At 38.0% G+C, this 16,621-nt stretch overlaps 1 protein-coding gene across 1 annotated transcript in view; it reads left to right on the plus strand.

Moving 5' to 3' along the window:
- The window catches only part of LOC129412375 (plexin-A2-like), a 157,947-nt gene that overhangs the window by 25,949 nt on the left and 115,377 nt on the right, over positions 1 to 16,621 (plus strand). Inside the window, exon 2 of the mRNA XM_055166063.1 lies at positions 110 to 292. Coding sequence (XP_055022038.1) covers positions 110 to 292 — 183 coding nt within the window. The remainder of the gene's footprint in view (positions 1 to 109; positions 293 to 16,621) is intronic.

A 16,621-nucleotide genomic window follows, 5' to 3' on the forward strand; every position in this document is an offset into this window, starting at 1 on the left:
GACAAATGAAAACATGAGTTACAGGAAACATGCGTGTTGTTGTTGTCTGCTTTGGTCCAAATCACTTCTCCTTTGCTTCTCCCTAACTAAATGTCTCTTGTCTTTCCAGCCGGTGCCCATCGATGACTCGTTCTGTGGTCTTGACATAAACCAGCCTCTAGGGGGCTCCCAGCTGGTCACGGGTCACACTCTGTACACGGAGACAAGGGACCGCATGACCTCCGTGACCTCCTACGTCTACAACGGCTACTGCGTGGCGTTTGTCGGCACCAAGAGCGGACGCCTCAAGAAGGTAGGAACAGTTTTTTTCTCTGGCTCTTTGTGTGCTGCTGCAGAAGAAATTTTTTTTTTGTTGTTGTTTTTTTTGGACTTTGTACTTGAGTGTAATCATAAGATCTGGGAGAGTTGTTTTGTTCCTTCCTGAATATGGTCCATCTAACTAAACTAACTTTTAGGCGTTTTTAACAATTTCTAAAAAGTTCATATTGTAAAAAAAAAAAAACTCTAACCTTATGACAAGATTTGTAAGTAGATTTTTGTACCTTACTGTAGGACGTGCATTTCAGTTTGTAATTGGATTTTTTTTCCCAATCTGAAATCCATTGTGGCCGGGTCCTGACTTGTAGAATTTACCAACATTTTGTACTGTACTGTGACTTTTTACTGAAGAGTGAAGTTAATTTGAAGTAATGGAAATCTTGACTTGACTAAATGATTTGGCCTCTCTGTACCTCTGGCATTCACCTCACTGTAGCTTAACGCTCGATACCTTTCTCTTGTTGTATTAGCACGTGCGTAAGACCTCATAACGCTCCAGGTGCCATTCATTCTAATAGGCTCCTGTTTTGCCTGTGGCTCTTAAGGTAAAATGAGAGTGGGCTTTTTCTCTGTAGAGGTGTGAAAACAGAGGAGACCAGAGGGGTTAAAGGCTGCTGGCCATTTAATAATGATAGATTTCACACCCGATCCACAGGAAACGAGGTATTAGGCGAGATGGCTTGTTGACAGCACTGACGGTGAGGGGAAGTGAGAGAAAAGTGTGAAAAAAAAGCTGAAGCGAGACTGTCAATCACACATGTTTGGCTAGTTAATGTAGAACAGCTGCTGCAACTGCTCCACCAGCTGATGCACGGCGACTACACTGCAAAGAGACATATTTGTAGTAGTTAAAATGTGTGGGTTTCATCATATTTAACCAATTAGACTTTTTTTTATGGATTTACCAGTACAATACAATACAATATTTGGCAAAAAGCTGATGATCACTAGCATGCTAATGTGCCCTTCCTGATTATGGGCCACTTAAAATGCTGCCAGCTGACAACTCTGCAAAAAAGACATATTTGTATTACTTAAAATGTTTGTTTCATAATGTTAAACTAATTTGATGTTTTTGGCGAAATATTTCTGAATGCTGATCGAAAAGCCAATGACAACTAGCATGCTAACGTGCCCTTCCTGATTATGGAGCACTAAAATGCTGCCAGCTGATACACGGGCGACTACTCTGCAGAAAAGACATATTTGTATTAGTTCAAATGTGTCTGTTTCGTAATGTTAAACTAATTTGATGTTTTTGCCGAATATTTCTGAATGCTGATGGAAAAGCTAATGATGACTAGCATGCGAACGTGCCCTTCCTGATTATGGCGCACTAAAATGCTGCCAGCTGATGCACGAGCGACTACTCTGCAAAAAAGACATTTGTATTAGTTAAAATGTTTGTTTCATAATGTTAAACTAATTTGATGTTTTTGGCGAATATTTCTGAATGCTGTCGGAAAAGCTAATGACAACTAGCATGCTAAAGTGCCCTTCCTGATTATGGGGCACTAAAATGCTGGCATCTGATGCACGGGCGACTACTCTGCAAAAAGACATATTTGTATTAGTTCAAATGCGTCTGTTTCGTAATGTTAAACTAACGAATGTTTCCGAATGTTGACAGAAAAGCTAATGATGACTAGCATGCGAACGTGCCCTTCCTGATTATGGTGCTTTACAGTTAGAAGCAGGGGAGGCGGAAAATTTTTTTTGCTGGTTATTTGGGCGAATTTACTAATTTGGACAAGAATATTTGTAAAGAAAAAAAGGAAGAAGTCTGCAAGTGGATTTCAACGGCAACTTCGACCAAATTTGAATTTCAAACAGCACGAAAATATATCCAAATCTAGAAAAGTAATGGCAACTGTCCAATAATAAAGTAAATTGGCCAATTCATTTTCCCCAATATGAATTTCTTGATCACAGTATCATGCTCAGAGTAGTAGACATAAAATTAAAGATTAAAAACGAGAAAAAGATAGTGATAATATAGACCTCTTAATCATCAATGAAAATGTAATTTGTCTAATGTGTTTTTAAAGACCACTTAATAGGAGAAAAAGTGTCAAGTTACTAGATGTTCAAATGTTCTCAAGTCAAGGTTCTGGGTTTAAAGCTGCACTGTGCAACTTTTTGGTCATTGCTCTGCCTGGAATGTTCCACAGTATGACATTATACAGCTCTACCTTACATATTTTCGATGACAGGTGGTTTTATAGCTCAAAAATACCTAGATCTGACCTGTATCTTGGTCTGGTTTGGTCGCCATGAAGTTACAGAATTTAAGTAATTTTAACTCATAGTTATTATTTTTTGCAGTGCTGCTCAGTGATGTTGTGCATTGAACAATACCTACATAAAACAGAAAATTATTAGCAAAAAGGTGTGGTAGATTTCCAAATATACTTAAGAGTTCAAGTAATCGTTACAAGATAATACTTTTGGCAGTTTTGCCCGTGATGTGCGTCGAACAATAGCTTGCGGAGCATTTTGACACAGCGGTGACGGGCCGTGCATACTGATGGTGCTTTCATACTCCGCTTGTAGACAGCTGGTGGAGGGATTTGTCAAGAGCGCTGAGCCCCTCCTCCCACGGGGCCGCGCGGGCTTTGATTGACAGCTGTAGTGTGGCGCGCGCTGTGTGGCTGCAACGGGCTAACACGCACACACACATTCTGGGTTTACTTACCGTAGTCAGTACTTGCCCAACCTCACCCTAATCCTTAAACGTAAAGGCGCTCTACCTGATTGGGTGAAAACAAACAAGTCATTTTAAGCAGTTTTGCAGTGGTCCAAAGTTGTTCCACGCTTATTTTATGCATTCCGAGCATTCTAATTAATCACAATGATAAGTTAATAAGCTTTGCATTACTCTCAGAACCCACTGTGGAGTTTGGCCGTAACAAAAAGCCAACGACAACGAGCATACTAATGTGCACGTCCTGATTATCAGACAATATAATGCTTACTAATCAGTACAGTGACCTCAAGAACTGCTTATACAATATGTACTGGGGCAAGGTGCAGTACATTTTGTTCAAATACATAGGGTACAGGACATTTTTTTAAACCCATATGTTAATTTTAAATCATTGTTTTTGATCTAATACTATAAAAAAATCTAAATAATTGGAACCTCATAAGGAAAGCAGCTACCCCGTGATATGTGTGTACCGATTTTAGTTCTCACGATTTTATATATTAGCCAGGGTGCCTCTGCTCAATTTCATTTCTCTCCAGTAACTAGGTCAGGAATCAAAATACAATAGATGGTTCGCAAAAACCCCAGAAGTGCGAGTTCGGGCACCAGCCAATCAGCGAAGAGTGATACATTCTGCGTTGGCACCGATTCCCGAGATCGAGGATTTAAAGCTGGAATAAAGATAATGTTTGGTGAATTTATTAAGAGGAAAGACGTTATTGCCCTTCTTCCTATGGGATTTGGGAAAAGCTTAATATACCAGTTAGCCCTGTTTGCCGCGCATTACATATGTCATGACCAAATAGCAGCGATTGGTTAAATAAAAAAAAGTACCCGCCTACTGTCAAGCGAAACGAATTCTAATGCTGCGAGGTCAGATGGTTTCTACGAAGTGAAACCGTCTGATGAATCAGGCTACAACATTATAGCATAGATTAGAAAACAGAGTATTAAAGCCCTTTGACATATTTTCTAACTTTTTTACTTGTTAGTTTTGTTTTATTTTGACCAACCGGCTTATAAATAATACATGTAACATTAATTGGCGCATATGGGACTAAATATCAGCGATTGGTTAAATGAAAAAGTACCCGGCTACTGTCGAACGAACAAATTCTAATGCTGCGAGGTCAGACGGTTTGTACGAAGTGAAACGAAGTAAAATGAATCAGGCTAGTTATATATACCCAGCCACACAAACAACCCTTCCCCCAAAACAACAGCTGCATGGAGAATAAAGCAACAAAGCCCTGATACCTGTTTAAACATAAAGGATATCTACATTAGAGTTACATTGTCTGAAATGAATTCAGTGCTTTTTAACCCTGATTTGAGGATTGCAAGATTATTTTCATTTCATATTTAGTTGCTTATAGAGATGCATTTCGTAACTTCAGGTGCGTTTGTTTTGCCTGGAATGTCTCACAATACAGCATTAAACTTCTTATTCAAATACACTTTTTACATGTATTCTTACTGTGAGCAGGGTTTTCTCTCCACAGATCTGAGCTGTAGTGGCATCAACTGCTTGTCTCCATGACGACAGATAGATTAAATGTGCACTATGTTGTTACTTTGCTTGGATTGTTCCACAGTATGGCATTAAAGTGATCCATCTTCAGTCTATTCGATTGCTGGTGTTTTTATTGCTCAAATTGCCTTGGAAACTCATGCTTTATTATTCCGAGCGGGATCGCCTCGCTGCAGATCTGACCTGTAACTCACCTACTTGTCTTCGCAGAGGTAGATAGGTTTAATGCCGTACAGTGGGACATTCCAGGCACAAAATGGACCTAATGCCGCGCCGTGAAATATTCCAGACAGAGCAATCTCCTAGACATAACTTTCAGATGTGTGAGACGGTAAAACCTTTCTATACTTGTACAGGAAAATCTTTAATTCAAGTCATGACAAGAGGTCCTGGGTTATTTTGGTCTCCTTCTTTCATAATTAAATCGATACACCAATCAGGCGGCGGTGGCGGGGGCATCCATTCTGCCTAATCCTGCTCAATAATGGAGCACTTTTTCTGCTTGGTTGAAATGGATCACGATGAAGCTCTGTTTTCTTCACGGCTATCTCTTTAGTTTAGTCGAGCAAGTAAAGGTTGGCCATGTATTGTTCAGATAACAGCAAGATAGTGGTTTATATATATGCAAATTTTTGATTCTGACCACAAAGCTACATAAATGTGGTTTCATAAAGGACGGTTCAATATTTCAAACAAGAATGTGATGAACTTTTTGATTCATTTTCATATCAATTTACAGGACGTTGGGTTTACAGGTTGTGGTTACTGGTTTGTCTTTTATCCGCAGACAAAAATATTACAAAAACAAGACCAAATCATAATAATTGTTACAGGGACAATCAAAAATGTTCTGTCAAAATTGCCCACACTTTGTTGAATTTTAATCGAATTGTGATTCAGTTGTTTCATATCAGTTTGGGAGTTTTTAATGAAGAGGTCTAAGCAATAAAAGAATGTTGTTTGGAGGAATAAATCTTGAACTTTCTTGTGTTAAGAGGCAAAGAATAGAAATATATCTTGTATATTTTTATGAAATTACAGATGAACACATGTTTATTAGAGAAATCCAGCATATTTAGGCTGATTACTCAAACACTAAGCACTAATATAAGCACTCACTGATTATGGTAGTGAATTTACTTAAAGCTCCTATATTACACAAAATAGATTCTTGAGAGTTTTGGCCATGTTATAATGTTATAATAAACAGACCTGGAGTTGTGTTTGTTTCATTCACACACGTTAACCTTTGTTTATTAGTCTGTACACATCTCTAAAGCTCAAAATATTTTAATGTAAACAACTACATTTTACTTTTAGTTCAGTAGAGATTAGCAATTCTAGGGCTGAAATCATCCGCATGATTCTAGTGAAGGTGTGTGGACTTTAAAAACACAGTTAGAGCACTTCCTGTATTATCACATGACATCACAAGGTGGAAGACAGTGTTTTCTGTTTGAGAGAAAAACTCAGCCTAAATCTGCAGAGTTTGTGTGTTAAGCATGTGAGAATGAAACAAAACACAACTCCAGGTCTGTTTGTGACTAGGAAACAACATTATTAGCCAGGCTGGTGCCACCTAGTGCCTCTGCTCAATTTCTTTTCTCTCTAGCGACGAGGTCAGGAATAAAAAACCCTGGAAGTGCGAGTTCGGACACCAGCCAATCAGCGAAGAGCCATAGATTCAGTGTTGTCAACGATTCCAGAGATCGAGGATTTAAAGTCGGAATAAAGAGAATGTTTAGTGAATTTTATCAAGAAGAAAGACATTATTGCCCTTCTTTCTGTGAGATTTGGAAAAGCTTAATATACCAGTTGGCCCCCAGATAGCAGCGATTGGTTAAATAAAAAAAGAAAAAAGAAAGGAAAACACACCTACTGTCGAGCGAACGAATTCTAATGCTGTGAGGTCAGGCGGTTTCTACGAAGTGAAACCGGCTGATGAATCCGGATAACAAAACACAACTCCTTGTATATTTTTGATGAGGTAACAGCATTCTAACATGGCTTAAAGCTCACAGTAATCAATGTTTGCATAATATAAGACCTTTAATGAGAAAAGTCACCAAAAATGATTTAAAGTTATTCCTTTATTCTTTCCACTCAGACGTCGTTCCTAGTACTGTCAATGTGACCAGCCCAACGGAGCTTGCCCTTTAAGCAAACTCTCATTTCCACATGTATGCAAAACAGCCACGGCCAGCGGTTGGGATTCCTCACATGACCATGACTGTAACCACGGTAACCACAACAACACAAGAATTCGCCGGGTCTGAGGCAAGCCACGTAGAGGGAAGGTGACATGCCCGACTGGCCAGGGCAAGCAAATGAACCCAACGAACAGGGAACAAGGGGAATGCGGGGAATGCAGTTGTATTTTTATTTAATGTTTCGTGCGACGTTACAAGAATCTGTAAATATTTGATTAGCTCAGGCCTCATCGGGGTTTAGTCATCTTTTATGCAGCTTGTCACTTTCATTTATGTTACACTGGTCTCTAAAGTGGTTGTGTTAGAAGTCCTATATTACGCAAAATGGATTCTTGTGAGCTTTTAGCCAAGTCATAGCTTAATGTTGTTACCTCATCAAAAACATATCTGAAGTTGTGTTTTGTTTAATTGATGTGTGTTTGAGAAATCCTGCAAAACTCAAAAGTCTCTGTTCCATCTTGTGATTTTATGAAGTTTTCAAGTTAACAGCTACCTTTTAACTTTTGTTCAGTAGAGATTGGCACTTCCAGGGCTGGGATTATCCAAATGATTTTAATGAAGGTGTATGGAGTATGAAAACTCCATGGTGGAACAGAGTATTTTCATTTTGAGAGTAGAACTCAATGAAACAAAAAACAACTCAGCTATATTTTCACGTGGAAACAACATAGATCAGAAAACAGCATAATATGGGCCCTTTAAGCTACTGGTTGTCATAAAACATTAGTGCCAGTCATGTCTGGAGCGAAGCTAAAATAAAATATGGTGAAACACAACACAGTAACAGAGGGTTCAATTCCTAACCAGGGCCATTATGTTTATTTATCTGCAATACGAGAAAACACGATGAGGTCACGTCCGGGGCGGCAACCATTTTGGTAGGCAAAAAGTGTCCGTATCAACAACGTCAACATCATCATACAACAGTACAACATCAACAGCGTCAACAGTGATCAGTGCACAACATCAACGATCAACATACAACAGTACAACATCAACATCGTCGACACTTATCGGCGTACAACATCAACAACCGTCATACAACAGTACAACATCAACATCGTCATACAACAGTACAACATCAACATCGTCAACAGTTATCAGCGTACAGCATCAACATCATCTTACAACAGTACAACATCAACATCGTCAACAGTTATCGGCATACAACATCAACAATCGTCATACAACAGTACAACATCAACATCGTCGACACTTATCGGCGTACAACATCAACAACCGTCATACAACAGTACAACATCAACATCGTCAACAGTTATCAGCGTACAACACCAACAATCGTCATACAACAGTACAACATCAACATCGTCGACACTTATCGGCGTCATACAACAGTACAACATCAACATCGTCAACAGTTATCGGCGAGTTTTAACTTTTCAATGTAACATTTTTGATCCTGAACATTCCGTGACTTAGAGTAAGATGATGAAGTCATGTCAAAACAATTAAATGCAAAACCTACTTCAAAATAAGACGAGTCATCGCACGACAGACGCAACGCAACTGTCAACACAAACGAGTGGCCCCACTGACTTTTTGCCTACCAGCCACTGCACACGTGCAGAAAAGCCGGATGTAAACAAAAACAATGTTTTCTCGTATTCTTTATTTATTTTTCTGGTGCTTAGGCTACTTATTTGTGTAAAGCTAGGGCCACACAAAACAAAATATATCTTAGAATAGCCAACTGTCCTCAAATTGGCACCATATAACATCAAGCTGAAACCCATAAATAAGAAAACTGTTCTTTTTCACTTCTGATGCCCTTCCAGTAATTGTTTGTTTGCAATTGACACTGACAGAAAGTACATACTGGTGTTTCGTTATACATTTTAGGAAGATAAACAATAGTAGTCATCCCGTTGTTCGAAGTCCTGTTTAATTTGAAGACATTTGACATAATAAACCACAAAATACAGAAAAGTATAATAAGCTCCAGCGTCCTGTTGTTGTTGTCTTAAAGTGTAGTGAGCTATGGTAGACACAGACATGAACTTCTGGAGCCCTTCTGTCACTTGTGTGTGCCTGGAGTGAAGCGTGTTGACATCTCCTGCATACATACATATCTGAAACCAAGATCGCATTACACAGACAAGAAAACATACGAAAACTATCCAAATTATTACACAATTAATCAAACCTGAACATGCACAATGGCGATTAGCATTGCACCGACTACTCATCGCACATGTTTATCACAATTAACCATGATTTCGTGTTGGTTCTGGTGGGAGAGAAATTGTTGCAGCCGTCTTGCATTATTCATTTGTTTACATTGGGGGTGTTATCCGCGGGCTCCCTTAGGTGTCACAGGGAATGGGTGCATTGGGTGACCCGGTGATGAGCCTGCACCTCCTCTGCTCCATGTAGATAAGCTGACAGGGTACAGCTCAGTGCCAGCTACCAGCATCAGGCTGTGTACGTAGACGAGATTTGATGCTATTGGGGTGATATGGTGGATTTATGCACGTAAGAAGGAATATGGTTTTGTAGCACAGATGGTTTAGAGGTATTAGTAGGTTTTAGTGAGATTTAAATTGGTATCTGGTTAGCTTAGGTTAGATTTAGGGATGCACCGGTTCAGCTTTTTCAGTTCTGATGCTGATTCTGATACTACGGCTTTATGTGTTTGCCGATACTCGATATCAACCGATACCAGTGCAGGGACATTTATTTCCTTAAAACTAAAATAAAACAAGAACAGAACTGATTACGGGTGTGCAAAAGTACTGAAATATTGATATATCGTATTGTTAAATGTGATGATACAGTATCGATATCGTAGGCTGCTGTATTGCTATGTCTCCCACAGTATTTTTTGGTATATTTTACCAAATTATTTTGTTACAGCGCTACAGTTTTGCTTGTTTCGTGGAGGGAAACTCATTTATGCAACCCAGTTAACATTTTCACTGTTTTGATGATTAAAATGTTTGTGTTTCATAATCACTTTGCACAAGAAGTTTTTTTTTTAACAGAGACCTTTAGTATCACAGCCATGATTTAGCCATTATTTTTACTGAACCATATCAAATCGATTTTAAATATATCATGTATCGAATCAAAAGTGCACTGTATCGAGATATGTATTGTATTGTGGCCGATGTATCGAGGTATGTATCGTATCAGCAGCTTCTTAATGTTACCCAGCTCTAGTACTGATACACATTTGTTATGTAGCTTTTATTTATCTCTCAAGTAACCACTGATTGTATTTGTGTAAATAAAAGTTCAAACATTATGAGACGTTTTATATGTTCAACCAGGATATCAATTGAAGTGACATTTGGAAGCAGATATTCGATCCAGCAAATTTCTCAGTATCAGTGCCGATATCCGATACCAGTATTGGATCGGAGCATTCAGTTAGTTAGTTTATTTGCCATGTGCAGTTGAAAACCACAATGGAAAACATACAAGAAGTGCACAATTCTGGGTAGTGTTATTGACTTTTACAATACTAAATAATATCAATAGCTCTTCTAGACTTAAAAGCTGGATTATGGAACTTTTCTGGTAAATGCATGTCTCCATGGAGATGTATTGCCTCGTTTTTCATCAACATATCTACAATATCTTTGCATTTATTACTATTTATTGCTCAAAAACATGCATTCTTACAGTGAGCAGGCTTGCCTCTCCACAGATCCGACCTGTAACTTCATTTGGGCTCACTTGCTTGTCATATAAGTTTAATGCCATACTGTGGAACATTCCAGGCAAAGCAAAATAACATCCCCATGGAGAGAAATGACGTAGCGCACCGTTTATGTTTGGCTGCAGCGATGAGCAAAAGGCAAACAGAACTACATTGACCATGATGCTTTGCTGTTTGCTTTGTTTTACTGCAACACGCATTTCTGTCCTCATCTTTTGAAATATGGAGATAATTATAACACAAAAGGCCAGATGTAAGAAAACAATGGCATTTTTACATACCATAAGAATGCATATAATGTAAAAATTGTAACTGAGATCATGAAAAAAATCATGCGAGCCTTTTGGTAAACGCTATGTGGGAAAAAAATACAAGTAGCAAAAAGGGACAGATGCTTGGGAAGGAAGCAGGCAAGCCACTGTTGAAATTCAGCTCTGCCAAAGGAACCAGGCCTGCACCACTGCTTGTAATTGGATTGGCTCCGTTCCCAAAGAATTCCCTCTTCTCCGCGCACACAATCTCCCAGCATCCCTCCTCCAGTCCCTACACCTCCTCCCTCCCTCCCTCCCTCCCTCGCGCTCTCCCTCTCTCCTCCCCGACGGCCAGCTCCTTCTGTATTCTGGTCTGTTTCCTGAGATTTGCCGGTGCATGGAGAAACAGCAGGGATAGTGGGATAGTGTTGTCCAATACAAGGCTTTGGAGGGGATTTATTGAGGGAGAGGGGTTAAGAGGTGTGGAGCCGTGAGCAGCCAATAAGGTGAGGACAATGGAGGAAACACTTAAGACTTGGACAGTGGAGCTGCTACAGTATAGAGTAAATATGGTGGAATAGCATCACTGGTTTTAGCTTCCTGTTATATGCAGTATTTTCAAAACATTCTCCATTGTACACACATAGTATTAGTTTTAAATTGTTTATTATTATAGCGTCATTTTTTTTTTTATCATTCAGAAAGCCGTGGATACGTAAACATAACATCACAGCATTCAAGAATCCATGGGTTTTAAGATGGATAATATGAACCGTTGCGATGAAAACCAAACCAAAAAATTATTTTAAAATGTTGTATCTGGTGAATAGAAAATCTTCAAAATGTCATCTATAACAGAAACCTGAAATCCATGAATATTTTAAAACTGAGCTGGAACCAAGGTGAGAATTCTACAGCAGAATGAAAATGTAGATGTTATGACTGGGTTTATAGTTAATATTAAGGATGTAACAATAACCGAAATATTGTGATATTGTATCATCAAAGTTCTCACAATATTATCGTGGACCATCACAATATATCAAATTTAGGTTGTATAATGATATCAAAGTCTCACGATACGATATTGTCACAGTATGAACCTCACAGTACGATATTTATTGCGATATCGTGGGAAAGCTCACGATATGGTGGGGAGGCTCACGATTAGAGATGTAACAATATCCAAATCTCTCGGTACGATATCTTCACAATATACATCTCACTGCACGATATTTATTGCGATATTTTGTGTGTTGATATGCTACTTGTTCCTCTTAAAATGTCTTAACAAGATCCAAAATAATTAATACAATAATTGATCCAAAGAACTAAGACTTAAAAGTGCTTAGAACTGTTATTTGTTCATGTCGTCTACACTGAAATGGAGCAAAGGATCATGGTCTGTGTAGTTCCCTCTGTCTTTTTTTTTTTTTTTCTTTTGCTGCACCATAACTCTTTATTTAAGCAAAGAGACTTGTAATTCGATATATTGTGATGGTCCACGATATTATTGTGAGAACTCTGACAATACGATATCACGATATTTGGGTTATTGTTACATCCCTAATCAAATTACAAGTCTCTTTGCTTAAGGGAACTGCATAGACCATGATCCTTTGCTCCATTTCAGTGTAGACTATAAGAAGAAATAACAGTTGTAAACACTTTTAAGTCTTAGTTCTTTGGGTTAAATCTTGTCAAGGCATTTTAAGAGGAAAGAGTAGCATATTAATGGTTTACACAAAATATCGCAATAAATATCGTACCGTGAGTTTCATACCGTGACAATATCGTATCGAGAAACTTGGATATCATTACACCCCTAGTTATTAATATCTATGTAATTGCTGGGTCTGTTCACATGGGAGAACAAACTGGCACAAAGTTCAGTCTTCTCAAGTAAAGTTACATACTTTTTTTCACAATATCGGAAAGTGTTGCAATTATTCAACCTCAAAGATGTGACTGTGTTATTTAAAAGAACATTAAGCCATTAGTTTCAACATTTGTGGTTCATAAGTATGGACATTTCTTTCAAAACAGTGAATTCCACATGGAGTAATAATCTTGAGGTTAAATTTTCTGTATACTGCCAAAATTGTGAGGAATATTGACCATATAAAACTATTTTTTTTTGTGAACTTTGCGGCACTCTGAAACCCATGGATCGGCCCCTACCTTCCATCAGAAATTATGCCATCAGTTTCTAAAAGAGTACATTGTCCCTAAAGTAATATCCATGAGTTAAAATTACCTGTTTATTTTGGACATTTTGCCGAATTTTGGCCATACAAATCAGTATTTTGTTCATTTCTATGCCAACTTTACTTTGCAACCTATGGATCGGCGCCTACCTTCCATCAGAAATTACTTCATCACTTTCTCGATGGGCATGAACACAACGTATAAAACTTCCCTGACAGTTCTATAGGGTTACAAAGAGTGTCAGAGCCAGTCTAAAGGGTGCTGTGGACTTGTGGGTGGCACCTGGAGGCAGTGATTGATTGTACAGGGCAGAAGATGTGCACCTCAGCAGAAACGTGCCTGGAACCAATCAATACTACGAACCTCCGTGTGTTTTCTATAGCTACAGTAAAAACAATTATGATTATTATGTTTGGGGGAAGCTTTCATGCCAAGTACTACAGTGGAATTACAAATATGGCCGAGGGATGGTTCAAATATATTTTACAAGCTTTGTTTTTGCGTAAAATATTCTTGGACAAATGCTGACTTGGACAAATAAAGCAGTTAGTTAGTTTATTTGAGGACATGGTGTTTTTGGCTTGTTCTGTAGCGTTGCAGACCACAGTAAATAAAGTTTGGCCTGTTGTTTTGCTCGAAAGCTTTTTAAAAACAATTTAGCGAAACGATATTGATTTGGTTGTTGCCATTCCATTTCAAAATGCGCCCGGTTAAATCTAACATATGTTAAGAAATCCTTTACTTTCACAATGGAGAAATGGTACTGTTACTTGTGTAGCCTTGAATGTTACATTTAATAAAACTGCAAAATGTCAGCGCATTCATCAGTACTTTCAAGTGTTATAATACTGATTTTGATACTAAGGAAAAGTCTTGGAGACCACAAGGATAATAGAAAAAAGCTCTTATTTATACAGAAGTATGTCATTTCTAGCACAAAATATAAGTTAACTCTTCCAGATTGACAGTATCACATTTGATACCTGGGAACATGTTTTATATAACTGCATAACTTCCCAACCATAAAAGATAGAAACATACTTTTTTTTTCCCTTGAAAAGCTGGGATTTGCAGCATTCCAAGCATATTTCTGGCATAATCCTACGTCAAGGGCATGCTGCATGACGTAGGGCACGGGTGTCCAAACCTTTTTTCATCAAGGGCCACATATCTAAACATAGATGAAGCAGAGGGCCGATCAAGGGCCGTAGACTGATGCTCAGTACATGGAATAATTGAAATATGTGCATGTTTAACACTTTAGAATGAGCCATCATTCTTTATTCAAGCTAAGATCCTTAAAATCACAAACAAAATATTAAGTATTCACTTTATCAAGGTAGATTTTCAAAAAACTTGCAGTAATTTTTTTTTTTTTTTTTAATTGATGCAAAGTAATTTGGGCCAATTCACCTGGAAGCCTGAGGGCCAAGAAAAATTTGTCTGAGGGCCGCATTTGGCCCCCGGGCCATAGTTTGGACATGCCTGACATAGGGAATACGAGTGTCCAATAGGAACTTTGTTTATTGCCAAACGCATGAGCTCCATCCATTTTCTTTGGCCCAAATTTTGCCAAAGAGTGTATTGAGTCAAAATGTTCGACTGCTTTGAGCATCTATGTTCGTAACAATTGAAAAAGCTGTAGTTATTTCTCAAATAAATGGCAAATTACGCATCTTGGTTTTTGTTATATGTATTTCTGGTCCTATAGCTTTTATTACAGCCATATTACACAACCACAGTGTGCAGATTGTGAAATAACAGGTTGTACTGAAAAAAAAAAAAAAAAGTATAACACTTGGTTAGGGGCTAAAATTTAGAGTTTTAATTGCAAAATTAAGAAAAAAAACAAAAAAAAACAGGCGAGGACAAATGTACTAAATGTACTAGGTCTTGAAGGGTTAATAGTATGGTACAATTTGGTGTTAGTTCTAATCAAGACTATTTTAACAACAAACAATTCAGACAACTTTTTTGATACTGAAATATTGATACTTGCTCACATAAATATCTTGTTTTGATATTAGTTTTATTACCAACTAGTATCTGGGTTTCAATTTTCTTTATCATCATGCTTGGGAACTACAGATACAATTAAATGCTTTTTCAAAAGATAGTTCTCAATTGTTACATTTTCCATTGAAGTAATTACTACATATTCACTTAGACTATACCTTTTATGTCTGTCAGTAATATTAGTTTATCATTATCACTTACTTTGAATGGTAGACACATTATGGCACACTATGGGTTAAATCTCACCAGTAAATAATCTGCAGTCCATTCATGAATTCACATCACCAAAACATTGCATCACCTAAATTAACTTTGAATCCGAATTGGCTGAGTGTGATTCACTTTGCACTTGACGCTCCCACGAGGGCTCTGGGATCGGTGGGAAGAAACAATGGTATTAAGCCGAAGAGGAGCAGGCCCTTTGATACAGCCGGAGATGGAGGGCACAGCTGCATATGTAAAATTGGATGTTGAAACTCATCCCGACTGTAGATGACTGAGGAGCTGAGGAACTGTTCTGGGATCCCCTGGTTAATCACACTTCATTCCCACATTGTTAGAGTGAGAATTTACCACTGAGAATGACTCCTGCGGCGCTAATGATCTGCCGTGACAATTGTTAGTAAGGAGTCAAGAGATGATTGGCCTTTGAAATCTCTTTTGGCTTGGTTAATGGGTTGTGTTCACGTAGCATCAAATAGTTTAATACTGGGGTGGAGGGCAGGTCGGAATACTCTGGTAGAATTGGCATTGTAATTTTCAAATTGTAAATGTTTGAACTGATTTATGGTTAATATCTGTGTAATTAATGAACATAGGGACATGAATTTGTATGAAGGTAACTGGCATCCTTGTCGGCAAACACAAAGTAGATTTAAAACAATGAATTAATATTGGTTAGAACAGCACAGTTAAATACTTATTTAGACTTAGGTGCATTTTTTTCTGATCCATAATGGGATTTTTATTTTATTTCAGGGTAGCCGCGGGGTCTTAAAAGTCCTAAAAGGGTCTTAAATTTTATGTTCCTAAATTAAGGCCTTAAAAAGTTTTAAATTAAGGTTAGGGTTAGTTGTCCAAGTCTTATTTTTTCACAAAGGTTTTAAATTTCATTAGCCTATTTTTTTGTATACTCAATCGGGCTGTTAAATGTTAAATGGAGGGAGGAAAAAAAACCAACAACATGAAATCACGTAACAGGAATAAACGTCTAATTTGGAGTATGTGCAAACAATACTTTGGTTTCTGGCGCCGGCGGCAATGAGGAAACAATCAGTAGAGTGGAGGAAGACGTTGGATGGATCATGGGGAAGTGTAGATTTAATCCACAGTGGCTCTTAGATTCTAGATATAGTAGTTGGTTGGTCATTATTAGAATTGGATCTGGTGGTGGTGCGATGTTGGTCTTAATTTTCATTGAAGTGGTCTTAAAAGGTCTTTAAAAAGTCTTAAATTTGGGGTAGTCAGACCTGGGGATACCCTGTGTTTGGACTTGGATTTTGCGAAATGTTCAAAAAGTAGGATCCTGTTCAGAGTCCAAATTATAAACATGTCCAGAAGTATTAACATTGCAGAAAAGACTGAAATATTCTCAAATTATACTCAAGTTTTTAAGTAGTAGTTTATTTGGTCACTTTGCAGCACTAGAAAGCAAAACAAAACCTAGACTACAACCCCATGGATCATGACCAAAACGGT

This window comes from Boleophthalmus pectinirostris, unplaced genomic scaffold (genome assembly GCF_026225935.1).
Source record: "Boleophthalmus pectinirostris isolate CB_2022bp ecotype Guang Dong unplaced genomic scaffold, ASM2622593v1 HiC_scaffold_8, whole genome shotgun sequence".
Lineage (NCBI taxonomy): Eukaryota > Metazoa > Chordata > Actinopteri > Gobiiformes > Gobiidae > Boleophthalmus > Boleophthalmus pectinirostris.